Source organism: Aethalodelphis obliquidens, unplaced genomic scaffold (genome assembly GCF_003676395.1).
Source record: "Aethalodelphis obliquidens isolate GAN/ISIS:26980383/991018 unplaced genomic scaffold, ASM367639v1 scaffold83, whole genome shotgun sequence".
Classification (NCBI taxonomy): domain Eukaryota; kingdom Metazoa; phylum Chordata; class Mammalia; order Artiodactyla; family Delphinidae; genus Aethalodelphis; species Aethalodelphis obliquidens.
The window spans coordinates 878,625-893,009 of record NW_020838027.1 but is presented as its reverse complement, the minus strand read 5'-3'; the positions used below and the strand labels follow the sequence as shown (position 1 = coordinate 893,009).

Genomic DNA, 14,385 nt, shown 5'->3' with positions numbered 1-14,385 from the left:
TACTGAGGGCTCCACCCTCATGGCCTAATCACCTCCCAGAGGCCCCCAGTACCATTCCATTGGGCGTCTGGGAAATCTGCAGGGGGCAGGCCCCACGGTGTGCGGGCCGGGTCCGCCCCGGGGAGGGTGGCCCTGCTGGTCCTGAAAGGCCCCGGGGAGAGTGGCCCTGCTGGTCCTGAAAGGCCCCGGGGAGAGTGGCCCTGCTGGTCCTGAAAGGCCCCGGGGAGAGAGGCCCTGCTGGTCCTGAAAGGCCCCGGGGAGGGTGGCCCTGCTGGTCCTGAAAGAGCATTTAGGGATCGTTTGCTTGAGGAGCAAGTAGGTAACGTGTAGCAGAAACTGGGACTCGGTGGCCGGTTAGCGGCCAAGGTTCAGCGCAGCTCAAACTACCACTAGAAATGTGAATGTCTCCTTCTATTTCCTTCCGACATGGAAAGTCCAACTCTAAAAACACTGAGAGCCAGCAAGAATATTTCCTTTTCGGAACTTGCATGAAACTTAGACATTCTTTCAGGCTGGTGGGCTTCAATCACTGGAGAACCAAAACTCCCTTTTGGCAATAAATACTTAGTACTACTTCCTTAATTTTCCTTAAATAAAATTCAGAGAAAATCTAAATCTTTATGTATAGGAAACTCACACCTATACACATAATGTAAATATATATATATGTCTATAATTCCTTAGTTATAATGGGAAACGTCTGTGTTTAGTTCCCCGCACCCCCTTTACCGGTGATCTGCCAGATGGGCGGGGGGCGTTGAAGTCAGTCTGATCAAAAATAAACCCAGCACTCGTGGAAAGGCCCCTTGTGGGGAGGGCAGGGCAGCTGCTGCGTTTCATTATTTAACGTGGAGATGATTCACGCTGGGTGACACGGCCACGTGAGAGTCACTGGGAGGGGACGAGCCCCCTGCGCCTGTGAGCAGTGGTGTCCAGACCCGCCAGCCTGGACCTGTGGGAGGGGCGGGGGAGGGCTGCTAGCAGGGCCGAGACCCAGACGATGGTGGCAGGAACAGTCCCGGCAAGGCTGCATGAGCTGGGCCCGCCTCCCCTCCCCTGGAGGCTGGCAGTCACTCTGTCTGACACAGGAGGGGCCAGGCCTGGTGACGCATCTCTGGAGCTGAGGGCAGGTTCTCTAGAGTGGGCACAGGTGGAGGCTGCAGGGGTGCGGTGGGCCACGCCCCCTGGGGCTAAGGAGGGGCCGGCCCATTAGGTGGCTTGCGTCGGGAAGGGGGGAGGGCGAGGATGGGATGGTCAGGTCAGGTTTGGGGGACTCCGCCCGGGGCGTAGTCTGCGGGATGGGCCGGGAGAAGATTCCAGGTGGGCAGATGACGCCTCGCCCCCACCAAGGCTGCCGTCCTCTGCATCCCCTTCCCGCCTCCAGGGGGCCCCCCGTGTTCCTTTGAAGTGGGGTGCCTGCGGACGTTGCCACGTGTCAGACGGCCTTGCCCGCTCTCGAGGCATATCCCCTTGGACCCTCGTCCTGGACGATCCTGCAGCGGGGTCCTGCCGTGGACCCAGGTGCCAACTGGGGCGGAGGAAACCTTCCCCAGGCCCCAAAGGAGCCCAGCCGACCCCCTGTCCCCTCACCCCGTGGGAGGCAGCAGGTCAGGTTGGGCTCACGCTCTGCCCACATTTGTGCACTTCCAGGCACCCAGAAGCACCCGTTACATCTTGGTGAGATAAATGACTGAGGGCCTTTGAAACCTTCCTGGGGAGAAAAAAGCTTAATTCCAAAGGAGAAACGAGAGCAACGTCCACTTCCAAGTGTGCACTCCTCTAACTACTGGAGTGCGGCCCCATCACCGCCACCCGCCCAGGGTCTCCTTGACCCCGGCCCCTGTCTGCTGCTGCCCTTTGCCCCGCCCGCCCCCGTCCCGGGCTGTCTGCTGGGGGGCTCCAGGGCTTCTGAAGGGGCACGTCACAGGGTGGGAGCTGCCAGGGGCCGGGGACAGCTGTGCACCAGTCATGCCGCCCCACTAGATGCCAGTGATTTCCTCAATTACTGTTACGTCTGAATGACATCCTAACGTCATACAGTTTCTATTATCTCTGTGTGGCGACACTCAGCCGCCGGCTGCACCCACCACCTCCCATCTCCCCGTCCCACGACCCGGAACCAGGCACAGCCTCCCAGCTCACGCCGGCAGGGCCCTTACTTGGCTGAGCCCGCTTCCCTGGCCAAGCACACGCCGTCTGCCCACTCCATTCTAGGCCCCGCCTCCCCCAGGTGGCCCTTTCTGCTTCCAGCAGCTCCACGTCCAGCCTCCACCCAGGGCCGCCCCCCCCCCACCACGTCGATCTCTGGGGCCCCATGTGTCCCTGGAAGGGAACAGTCTTGGGGCAGAGACCCGGACAAAGTCCAGTCAGCTTCCCCACCAGGAAGAGCGTCCGGTCACCTCCTCTGTGTTCCTTGCCTTCTCTCTGCTGGACCCGTCAGAGGTTGATAAGGAAGCCGCGCGGGAGGGGATGGAGAGGAGAAGAAAGCCAGCAATGGCAGCACAGTCCCAGGTGTGTAGACGCCTGTGGACCCCTCTCACCACCGTCCTGTTTTAAAGCTTGTGTTGACTCTGCTCTGGGTGGGGAAGGGGCTGAGAGTCCCGAATTCAGGGCCAGGGCGTGTGCCTGGACCTCCCAGCAGCAGCCCTGCTCTCGGGACCAGAGACAGGATGTGGGCCCACCTGGCAGCCCACTCCTCTCCTCCCAGCCCTCCAGCCAGAGCAAAAGGGGCCTGGGTCTCCCTGGGAGGCATAGTGGTTTCTAGGAACCTGGCAGTTCACTATCTGTGTGGACCTGAGTTTGACAGAAGCTAGCCAGGACAGCTTACTTACGGTCACCAATCTCAAGTGATGCTGGATTTCATCCGAGAATCTCAGGACAGGCAGTCCTCACTAGGATTCAAGATGAGACCCACTGAAGGGAGCTTGGGATTCTGGAAACTTCACGTTCCCCCTCCTCCTTCCACATTCCTGAGCCTTGCCTTCCCCACTGTTCAGTCCCACCCCCAAAGCTGACCCTGTGCGTCTGGCCTCCCTAGAAGGGGACGGACCAGCTCCAGCAACCGTGGCAGTTGCTGGAACTCACTGGGCTTCCTACAGGTGCAGGCCCTTCACTTGTGTCATTCCTACCATAACCCACAGGTCGCCGTGTCATAGGGGGAAACTGGGGCACAGAGAGGTGCAGTTATCTGCTCAAGGTCACCCAGCCAGTAAGTGCTAGATGGAGGACTCGAACCCGGACACCTGCCTCTGCGGGTCACACCCTTAACCACTACACCGCCTCTTCCAGCTCGGAACAGCTCCAGGGGTGGAGTGAGTCAGGGCACAGATAATCCAAGAGAGGAAAATCCGAAGTTCTCGTGCAGGTGAAGTGCATTGTGGGTGCTGGGCAGCAGCGTCCTTTCCTAGTCACGTTGTGCTGAGCCTAGGATCGATTTGGTCCACGTCTCTTCTGCCGTGGCAGCCAGTGAGCAGAGGGTCGGCGCCCTCCGGAGAAGGGATTGTTCCCAGCGGGGCGCTTGCCTTTCAGCCCAGGGGGACATGCACGAGACCTCCTGAGGCTGGGGACCCACTTACCCTGCAGGGTTAGAGGTGGCGAGAGAAAGTCTTCCCCCAAAACGCCATCCGCCCCTGCGTGGGCAGCCCTGCCTGGCTCTGAGGATCTGGACATTGAGAGGTTTGGTTCCCCACTTCAGGGAGAGCCCAGAGCCCCTTTCGCTATCCCTGACTTCTACCAGAGAAAGAACGAGTGACAGGTATGACCTGGAGGTCAGCCTGATTTCGAGAAAACAAGTCTAAGATTGTTTTCCCATTTTATTTCCTCCATCATACTCCCCAAACCCATGTCACCCATGGTTTCCAGCAGTCGAGGAGATGGGTGACAACAGGTGTGTGTGCGAGTGTGTGTGTGTGTGTGCATGTGTGTGACGGAGAGAGAGGACACAGCTCTTGCACTGACAACAGGGGGCGACCTTCCTCCCGGGCCCTGCCCACTTGGGGAATTGGCCAGGTGTGTCCCTCGGCAACCTGTCGAGCCCCCTGGAGGGTGTCAGCGTGCTTCTGGGATGGGTGTGGACGGCTGGGAGGAGGCGCTGACAGCTGGATCTGAAACTGTGTTCATGGTCCAGCTTGGAGGGTTGACGGGGCAGGAAAGGGGTGGACAGGGCAGGGGGAAGCTGCCTCTTAAAGGGACCCTGTCACCCCCCGCACCGTGGGCTGTGTGTAAACCTCCTCCGGGCGGGAATTGGTGGGGCTCTGCGGCCAGTGGAGGCCTTGGCCCCGGGCCCACAGGACAGAGGGGCCAACCAAATGCACCAGCAGCACAGCCGGTGGAGGGCAAGGGGGCGGGTGAGGCCAGGCGACCCAGCGGAAGCCGCCGGCCGCAGAGCACTGGGGCGGGCCTGCCCGTCCTGTGCACGAACACAGAAGAGCGCAAGAGTGGGGATGACAGGTGGTGCATGGGGTGGGTGAGGGTTGCAGGGTCCCTGGGGGCCAGGCTCCTTCCGGAGCTCGCCAGCTGTTAACCGCTCGTCTGCCTCGCCTCTGCCTGCCTTCTCCCTTTCTGTCTCTCGCCTCATCCACGCTGTGGACCGAGGCCAACTCCCCCATCTGTTCCAGGTCCCTGTGGTGAACGAGCAGATGCCAGCCCCTCCCCTCTCCTTGAGCGCCGAGACGCCCCCCGACCTCTCTCCTCCTCTCGCCCCCCAGGCCCGAATAACGATTTGCCACTGCGTTTTCTAGGCTGGATGCGGGGCGTCCTGGACTCTCCTCTGGCTCCTGCTTCCCTCCTTCCTCTTCCTGGACACCCCCTCCCCTTCCCTCCCGAAACAGCTCTACCCACAGAGATGGTTTTCCTCTCTAGAGATAGTCCCCCAGTGTTTCCCAAAACCTGATGTTAAAGCACACGCGTATTTGTCGTTGGCACGGGGTCTTCACTCTTTGCCCTCAAAACCAGTGCTCTCCACGTGCCCTGTGATGCCACGGGAGGACCCTGGAGGGGGTCGGTTCGTTCCTGCTCACAGCACGTGACTCGAATGGGAGAGAGAAGCCTCTCGGTGCCCGCAAAGGCTCCGGGATATTCAGAAAAATACTCTGGGAAGCCAGAAAGGGTTTCAAGTGACGCTCACCTCACCCATGCCCTGGCCGGCCTCTGCTCCCCACCGGGCTGCCCAGAGTCTCCACAGTGGCATTTCTGCTTTTTTTTTGGCAGAAAGGTCTGGGAACCGAGAGGTCCCTTTCCCTGCGACCTGACCTCCACACTAAGAATAACAGCCCTGGGACAGCATGTCTTGTGATCCATCTGAGAGGGGGCATGGCTAGGAAGGGTGGGGATGGAGTGGTCAGGGAGCTGGAGGGAGTCGGGAAGAAATGGGAGAGCACAGCCTCCTGGGACTCAGAAATAGAGAGCAAGAGTTGGCCGCCCCAGGAGGGCCAGGGAGAGGGACCGGGCAGACTCTAAGAGGCCAGCCCGATGCTTTCTTACCTCCTCACCAACCTCAGAAGTGCATCTCCTGGAAGCCCCACCTCGTGGCTCAGAGGCTGGGGCATCCCTTGAAGAACCAAAGGGGCAGATGTCCTTTCTTACGGAAAGACAGATGCCCTCGGTGCTGGGCCCTCCCCGCTCCACCCCTGGGGAGGACGGCTGTGTGGTTCCCGGGGCTCCTGAACATCTGTGTGTCACAGAGCATTGCTCCCTTTCCCCTGCACTCTGAGAGGCAGTGGTCCAGACCTAAGAACCCGCCCTCTCTTTGCAGAGAGCCTGCCCACCCAGGACTCCAAGAACCCTCACAGGAAGGGGACAGCCCTTGGTTGACCAGTTGTCCATGAACTTTGAAAAAGTCTTTGAAAAACATTCCTCTGTTCCCTTCCCCAAATATGGTGTAAAACAAACAGAATCCATGTGTGCAGGACAAAGGAGTGGAGTCAGCATCCTGATCGCTCCCCCTAGACACGACAGCCCCCAGAGCCCCACCCAGCCTGCAGCAAAGGCTGTGAGAACCTCACTCTCGCGGGGGCCGCTTCAGCAGGATCCTGAGTCAGAATGATGGAGCTGAGCGTGGCGGTGCTTCAGAGACACCCCTGCCCCGAGAGCCGGTCTAGGGTCACCTCCCACGTCACCAAACCTTGGGACTGGCCTGGCCTCCGTCCCCTTTCAGGGAGGAAAGCCTCCGTCCAGAGGCACCGGGCCCGTCCAGGGCTGCCACGAGGGTGACCTTGTAGATGCTGCTCTGAGGCCATGGTCCCCTCACTGTCACGAGCGTCACACGGCTCACCCCTGAGCCCAGAGGGCCTGGCTGTGCCTGGACCACACCAATGGCCGCCTGCTAATTCCCAGACCACCCCGCGAGGGCCCCCGCCCCGTTCCCTCCCTCCCTCCCTGCAGGCAGGCCTCCTAGAGGCGCTGGAGGCCTGGGAGGGGCTGGGGAAGTAGGGCGGGTGGCGAGGGGCTGGGTCTGGAGGGGGAGGACCCCGCCCCGCTCGGACTCGGCAGCGACGGTGCGGCCCACGGCGGTGCTCTGCTCTTGTCTGTCTGACCTTCCTTTTCACTCCCGTCCTGCCGCCCCGTGTAGGGCCACTTTAGTGACCCCTGGAATGTCTTTGACTGCCTCATCGTAATTGGCAGCGTAATTGACGTCATTCTCAGTGAGACGAATGTGAGTATGATTCTGCCCAGGACGCCTCCGTGTCCCTCCCTCTTCACCTCCTCCGGTTCATTGTTTGGTTTTCCTGTTTTACCCCCACCAGTCATGCTTTCTCTTGCACCTGCCGCCGTCCTGGGGGACGTGAGCCCCCGCACTGTCCCCACTCTGCCGGGCCGGACAAGGGGCGGCCGGGGCGTCTCCTCCTCCAGGACCCCCGCCCGGGCCCCCCGCCCCGACTAACCCGGCTTTTGTCAGGCTCGGCGAGCACCGGGTGCCAGGTGTGCACCTCCAGAACTGTGGAGTGGTAAGAGGGTCCAGTATGCCCACATAACCTCTTTCTTTTCTCATTTTTTTCCTCTTCTCTCCTTTCTTTCATGCTTTTTTTTTCATTTTCCTCTTCCTTTTGTTTTGTTTTTCTTTGTTGTTGGTTTTTCCTCCTGTCTCCCTCCCTTGGCCCCTCTGCCCCATGCAGCACTATTTCTGTGATGCATGGAACACGTTTGACGCCTTGATTGTTGTTGGTAGCATTGTTGACATAGCCATCACCGAGGTAAACGTAAGTACCGGCGTCCCGCCCCGCGACGCCGCGCCCGCCCCGCGCTCACCCCGTTGCTCTCTCCTTGCCGCTTCCTCCCAGCTCCTTATTCCCACTAAGTTATTCTGGTTGGTTTGTTTAAATTGGTTGAAAGGATTTTCTTTCTCGTTGCTTTACTTCGAAATGTTTTTATTCTTTTTTCTTTAACGTTTGGAACGAGCTAGGCCCCTTTCCTTCTGAGCTTTGATCGCTGCCTCCTTTCCTTCCCCTTTGGCAATTGGCCTAGCATGACACACACTGTCTAGGAGGATGCAGCCCTGGGGTCCCAGAGTGAGACGGTGGAAGGGTGTTTACAACCGCTGGGCAGCTGCCAGCGCAGCCCCTTCCCACTCCCAGCATCCGGGAAATGAGCTCTCCCGAGGACCACGGGTGACGGCTCGCACTTGGCCGGCACTGTCAGCCCATCGTATTCACGCTAAAACAGCCCCTCCACTGAGAGGCGGGGGAGAACAGCCCGCACCCCTCTTTTCTGGAGAGGGCTCCTCCACCCCCCCGCCCTGCAACTTGCTGTGGGAGCACCTGGCCCCAGGTGAACCTGCCCCAGAGGACCAGCCTTGCCCCTGCCTGGTTCTCCCCTCACCACCACCACCCCGGCTCCAAGACCTCCTGCACCTGCCCCCGGGAGCTGCCCCTCCTAGACAGTCCCTCTAGCCCCTGCACACGTCCCTCTGCTCCCCAGCATGTTCAGTCTTCTCTCGTTATCCATAGGCAAGCCCTCTTGCAGTTGGTTTTTAACATGTGTGGTTTAGTGTTTTGTCAGGATTTTTCCTTGATTAAGAGACTTGGTAATGTTTGCACAGATGTTGGTGCACTGAACCATTGAATAGCAGCGCGGAGCAGATGCTCTAGAGCTCTGATCTAAGGTGTCAGAAGCACCCCACGACCGCCACCGTCCCCTGCCCTTGTCCTTACCTGCCCCCTCCACCCCATAGTCGGCTGCCAGTCGGTTGAACTGATGTTATTATATGTCCTGCTTCCATGATCAGAAGTCCTGTCTGCCCCCTTCGAGCGGGTGGACGTTGGGAGGAGGCTGTTCTGCTCTCCCTGTGTCCCCCCGTCAACCTGGCCCCCTCCCTGCTCGCCCCGTAGCATAGATTCGATTGCCCCTGTCTCGGGGATCCCCCAGGGTCGTCTTTGTCTCGCGGGGTGTCTGTGTGTGTGTGTGTGTGTGTGTGTGTGTGTGAGTGTGTACGTACGTGTGTACGTGTGTGTACGTACATATGTACACTCCCTTGACCTCTGCCATTGAATCATTGGAACACAAGGAAACCAAGCTCCCCACTCAGACCCCATGCCTCCCCTCCCTTGGCACTGCCCCCCCAAGTGGCTGGATGGACCCCAAGTTGTACCCCAGGAGCTGTCATGTCCCTACCTACAAGTATCCACCGGCCAGGGCCTATGCTCGGCCCGAGGGGCCCTCGGGGGAGACCAGGGAAGGGCAGGGTGAGCCTGCGTCTGGAGGGTGGGTCCCGGTGGGGAACCATGCCAGGGGACTTGGGGCCGATGGCAGGGACCCACAGGAGGGTGACAGCAGGCAGCTCCCTGGGTGCAGAGGACCCACCTCAGTCCCAGGGTCCTCTGGGGTGCTCACTGTTGGCCAGGCCCACGCCATCGCTCAGCCGGCCGTTTTCTTTCAAATCACTGCTATTTTTAAAGAAAAACAAAGACAAAGGAAAAAAATTCTAGAGTATAAAATTTCTACCCCAGAAAGTGACTGTTGGAATTGGGGGTGGTGCAGGACCCCAGGAACGGCACGTGGAGTCACATACAGACCGTCCATTTGTACAACAGTTTCCATTTACAATTCGCCTCGGCGCTCAGCTTGTGTGCCGTGAGCCTGAGCTGGACAGACGCGAATGAGCACCGCCGTTTGCCGATGCACAGTGAGGATGGAGCGTGCCCGGTGCCTTTGCTGCCCCTCGGCTGGAGCCAGGCCTCCCGGGGCGGGAGACCAGCATTCTCGTCTGTTCCATCCATGACGCCTTTTGATGAACACGTGCATCTCAGCCTCTTCTCGCGGACTCCTGCCGGCCGGGATTGGTTCAGCCCTTACGTTCCATAGTCTGTATCTTTAAAGAACCACGGGAGGTTTTTTATTTTCTAAACGAGAAGTTATCAGCCCAGCCCCGCTTCCAGTTGGGAAGCCCCTCCAATTCCTCCCAGTATCCTTCACCCACATGGAGATGCTCGTCACTCTCCAGATTGAGGAGTTTGTGAAAAGTCACACGAAGGGTTGTCTGGAGATAAAAACGGGGACAGCGTGTGTCATGCAGAGCAGAGGAGGTGTCCAGAGACCCCGACTGTTTCCCACCCCCTCCCACACATCCAGAAAGGACACCTGCGTCATCGTCCCAGGCAGGGGCTGGAGGAGAAGGCTGGACCAGGGTCAGATCGAGTGCCTGAGTCCTGCTTCTCCCTCCCCCCCAGCCCCCACCGATCCGAGGAACATGAGGATTTACGGGGCTGGGTTTTGAAGCTCAACTAAGAGCATCCATTTAAAAACCGGCCGTAAACTGTACGGCACTGTTGGGACTTGCCTGGTGGCGCAGTGGTTGAGAATCCGCCTGCCGATGCAGGGGACACGGGTTCGAGCCCTGGTCCGGGAAGATCCCACGTGCCGCAGAGCAACTAAGCCCGTGCGCCACAACTACTGAGCCCGCGTGCCACAACTACTGAGCCCGTGTGCCACAACTACTGAAGCCTGTGCACCTAGAGCCCATGCTCCACAACAAGAGAAGCCACTGCAATGAGAAGCCCACGCACAGCAACAAAGAGTAGCCCCCGCTCTCCGCAATTAGAGAAAGCCTGTGTGCAGCAAGAAGACCCAATGCAGCCCAAAAAATAAATAAATAAAAATAAAAAAACTGTACAGCGCTGTTAAAGGGGAGAGACCGTGGCACCCAAGCAAAGGACGATCTTTCCAACCCCCCTGCTGACACACCAGCCAAGCACAGATGTCACAGCCCTCGTTCCCGGATACACTCGAACTCTTGGTCAATGGGTCCAGCCGGATCAAAGCAAGCTCACTGACCACTGCCCACGACTCACGCCAAGATGAGCCTGTCCCACAAGCACGGACATGGCCCTGCACCCCGACGGTAGCCAGGATTGTGGGACAAGTTATAGGGTCAACAACGCTTCTTCTCAGAGGCAGGACCCTCCACCGTATGGTTCTGCCTTCCAGCCATAGGCAGGTTATGGGTCTGGACGCTCACTGGGCCAAGAGCTCAGCTCCAGGCCTCCCCGAATTTTCTAGTCTTACTGTTGTCACAAGACCTCCTTTTGCAGACAAACGTTCCGTTCCAGTGTCAGGGATCCCTGAGGCTCTCCACCTGTAACCCGTCATCTTTGACAATTAGCCTACAGAGACCAGCTCTCGTTGCCCTCCCCACCTGCTGTGTGCATCCCAGCCGCCCTCCAAACATTCCCCACGTCCAGAGTCATCTCTCCTCAAACAGCTCCGTCCTCCTGCCTCTGCTAGGCTCTGGCGCCCTGCCTTGGGAAGTGGATTCCCCAGCGACCCCAGGAACAATTGTCCCTTCCTGGAGCCTCCCCTTCTGGTGCCGGGCACCTGGGATCCATTACGGACCAAACAAAAGCCCGCCCTTGGGAGCTGGTGTCCTAAGGCTGGGAGATGTTCGGACACAGAAAATAAGGAAATGGTGCAGTACGTGGAGAGCCGAGAAGCGCCAGGGGAGGGGTCGGAGGAGCAGGGAGCCGTGGAGGCCGGTGCCATTCTCTGCAAGACGAGCTGTACTGAGGAGGGGAATTTGAAGAAAGCGAAGACCTGAGGGAAGCGAGGCGATGCCCTTGCGGATCCCGGGAGAGGAGCTTTCGGGCAGGACGCGCAGGGTACGGTGGTCAGGGAGGAGAGCAGCTTTGGGCCTTCGCCTGAGCGGGAGGTGGAGACTCGGGCACCTTTGAGAAGAGGTGTCCGTGGTCCGGGGACCCCCTGCGGGAGTCAAGGGCAAAGCCCTCCACCATTTGGAAGGTGGACGGAGCCATCCAGGTGGGAGGGGACGGAGTTGCAGCAGACGTAGTGAAAACGGTCAGATTCTCAGTGTGCTCTGCGAGCAGGACCCACGGCCTCTCCTGACAGCCTGGATGTGGGCGCCAGAGGAGGAGGGCTCCCAGGGAGCCGTGGGGTCCCGGCCAAGCCGGGGAGGATGGAGCCGGCGTCGGCAGGAAGGTGGGAGGCGAGGCCCGTTTGCACGAAGAGGAGGAGGCTCGGGGGGGCGGGGGGGGCTGTGTACTCGACTGCCCAGCAGTGATGTCAGGTGGACAACAGACGCCCAGTCTGCGGTCAGACATGGAATCAGCAGCACAGCGACGGTATTCCAGGCCGGGACAGGTGAACAGCTGAGGGAAGAGGAGAAATGGGGGGCTGAGCTGAGGCCGCCGTGCTCGGGGCCGCCTTGACCTCCGGCTCACTCTGGGAGATGCCCTTGGACCCTCCAAGGTGACCGGGGGAGACCCGGGGCTCCGCAGTCACGCTGGATCCTGCGTCCGTGGCCACAGCCCGGCCACCCCGTCCCCTCTGGACGCGCTGCCTTCTCCTCCGTCTGTGCAGTCAGCGTCATGTCCCCTAGGAAGCTCCCTGCTCCTCCTTTATCCCTTGAGTCTGAAATTCTGTTTTCCAGAAGGAAAACCTAGTGACGTAACCCTGTGATGTCAGTGGAAGCTCCTGGGGTGCCAGAAGTGGCCCCCAGCAGCCCCCAGTTACCCCTCCCCACCCCTGCACGACAGGGAGTGCTGGGACGCCCAGAGCCCTCATCACGGACACACGTGTCCCCAGTCGCGGACGAGGCGGCCATGGGACTGACAGCACGACCCGCCTTGGGGCTGGCCGTCCTTGAGTGCAGCGGCGGGGGCCTGAGGTGGGCCAGAGTGCCCCCCACCAGCTCTGCACTGGACGCCTTCTGACAGTGACGCCCTCGCCTCCCGGCAGGCCCACGTGTGGACCACCCGAGAGCCGTGGCGTCTAAGTCGTCACCTAGAAACTCTCCAGAGAGAAGGCCCCAGGGACCCTCAGGTGGGAACAGGACGCGGCCGAGGGCCTCCAGGCAGGTTCAGTGGACGGGGACTTGCGTGGACACAGACAGAGAACTAGCGCAGGGCTGCAGAGCAGCTGAGCAGGACGGCGGGGTGAAGTGACGCGGTCCTGGCTGGGGTCTCGTGAGGAGCTCGGCAGGGGTGGGGGGCAGCATGCTGCCCTCGGGGGGCGCCAGGCCAGGGCCACCACACGTCACATCCCTGGGAGGGGCCCAGCTTGCTCAGGGTTTGCCAAGGCCGTGCAGCTAACAGGTGGCGAGAGCGGGATTCGAGTCCGTCCCTGTGGGAGAACTGACTCCTGCACTTCCGCGGGCAGGCCGGCAGGGGCCCTGCACTCACGGGCCCCACGCAGGCGCTCCCAGCCGTGGGACCCCAGGCAGCGCAGCTCAGCCAAACTTCTCCAGGCCTGAGGACTCCAGGGGATGCTCGGACGCCTGGGCCCTGGGCCATGGGTCTTGGAGGACAAGAGCGCAGGACGTGTGGGGCAGCCCCTTCCCTGCACTCTGGACGGAGGAGAGAGCAGGCGGAGGGGAGAAGGGGTGGGGGCGAGGGGGCAGGTGGGACGGCTGGGACGTGCCTCCGCCTGGAGCATCTGGGACGCACGTCGGGGCCTCGGTTCAGTCAGCTCTGGTGGTGTCAGGCCAAGCCAGGTGGAGCAGCTGTGACCCTTGCCACATTCCTGTGCCCCCGTCCCCCCCACCTGTTTCCCTCTGCTGGTCCCTCCCCCGCTGCTCCAGTCCCGCCCCTTCTCAGCACCACCTCCACTGCCACGCCCCCAACAAATGAAGCCACCAAGGTGCCTTGTTCACCGGAGGGCAGCACTGACTCGGTACCACCCGCCCCCGAAAGAAACTCTGCCTTTAAAGGGATGAAGGTAAGACTCGACCTAGAGGTGGTGTCTAGAGCGTGGATGTGAGTGAGGAGGGGCCCGGCCCCCCGTCGTCCTAAAGGGTAGTTTCTCCTCTGCTTGGGAAGGAAGTTGGCCCTGAGGGGTTGAGCAGAGCCCCGCTCGCCCAGCCACGAGCCGGGCCCCCTACCAGCCACACTCCAGCAGGGCGCGGGGAGCCATCTGCAGAGCCCGGGCTCTGCCTGCAGAGCGAGGCCCGCGTGCTGGACCGCAGACTGCCGGGCGCAGGCTGTCCCAAAGCAGTGGCCTGGAGGAGGGTCCTGCAGGCCTGACCCGAAAGGCCCCTGGAACCCGTTTCTAATGGTTTCCTCCCGGCTGTCCGGTGTCGCAACAGCTGGGACCCAACGGGGCCCCTCGTGCCCTCCGCCTTCTGACCGAGACCCCTCCACCTCCCGTCCTCTAATTTTCTTTCCTTTCCTCCCTCATTCTCACCTCTTCTGTCCTCACACAACCCTCTCCTCTCCCCTAAATTGGAGGACTGGACTGAAGCATGCTGTCAGGACACAGCCCTGGTTCAGCCAGACGGCCATCCATCCAGGCAGTGGGTGTCACTTGTCCCCAGCTGAGCCAGCTGCCGGGGTGTTGCCAGAGAGCGTCTAAAGCAGAGGGACCTCGAATATTCCCTGAGCTCGTGGGGGAAGTGAGGGAGCTCATTTCAGCAGGCCCAGAAACACTGACAGGTACCCCCAAAGCACTCACTGTCTAACGCTGCTTCCTGAGGGCCGGCTGCTCTCGCTGGTTTGTTTCCTTGAGTCCGTCTCTCTCTGTGTCCCTGTCTCTGTCTCTGTCTCTCTCTCTCTTTTTCTTCTCCATCCTTCAGGCTCACCGTGTCCATCCACGTGTGTGTGTGTCTCTCTCTGTGTCCCTGTCTCTGTCTCTGTCTCTCTCCTCTGCCCCCACATATGGGATTTTGTGAGCGCTCCTGGCAAGCTGATTGTTCATTTATTTTTCATGAGTTCCGTTGTTGGTTATCTGTTTGAATGACTGTCCCTCCCAAGGAAGATAAGACAGCCCTGGCGATTTTGTAATCAGTCCCGTGTAGCGTGAGCTCTGGCAGGTAACAGCCCCTGAGGAGCCGTCGGGCTGCAGGTGAGCAGTGAGCAGCCCTGAGTCCTCAGCCACTCCGCAGCATGACTGGCAGCACAGGCCGGTCACCACAGCTCAGCCCCCACACCGCTGCTCTGCCCTCTC

General features: G+C 60.3%; 1 protein-coding gene across 3 annotated transcripts in view; it reads left to right on the top strand.

The window, feature by feature from the left end:
* Window positions 1–14,385, top strand: part of CACNA1C (calcium voltage-gated channel subunit alpha1 C) — a 466,008-nt gene that overhangs the window by 409,783 nt on the left and 41,840 nt on the right. For 2 of the 3 annotated variants that reach the window (XM_027093449.1, XM_027093448.1), the window contains exon 30: window positions 7,113–7,196. In XM_027093449.1, the coding sequence (XP_026949250.1) occupies window positions 7,113–7,196 (84 nt within the window). Of the gene's footprint in view, window positions 1–6,568; window positions 6,653–7,112; window positions 7,197–14,385 lie in introns of all 3 variants that reach the window. The other variant, XM_027093450.1, reaches the window with a different exon arrangement.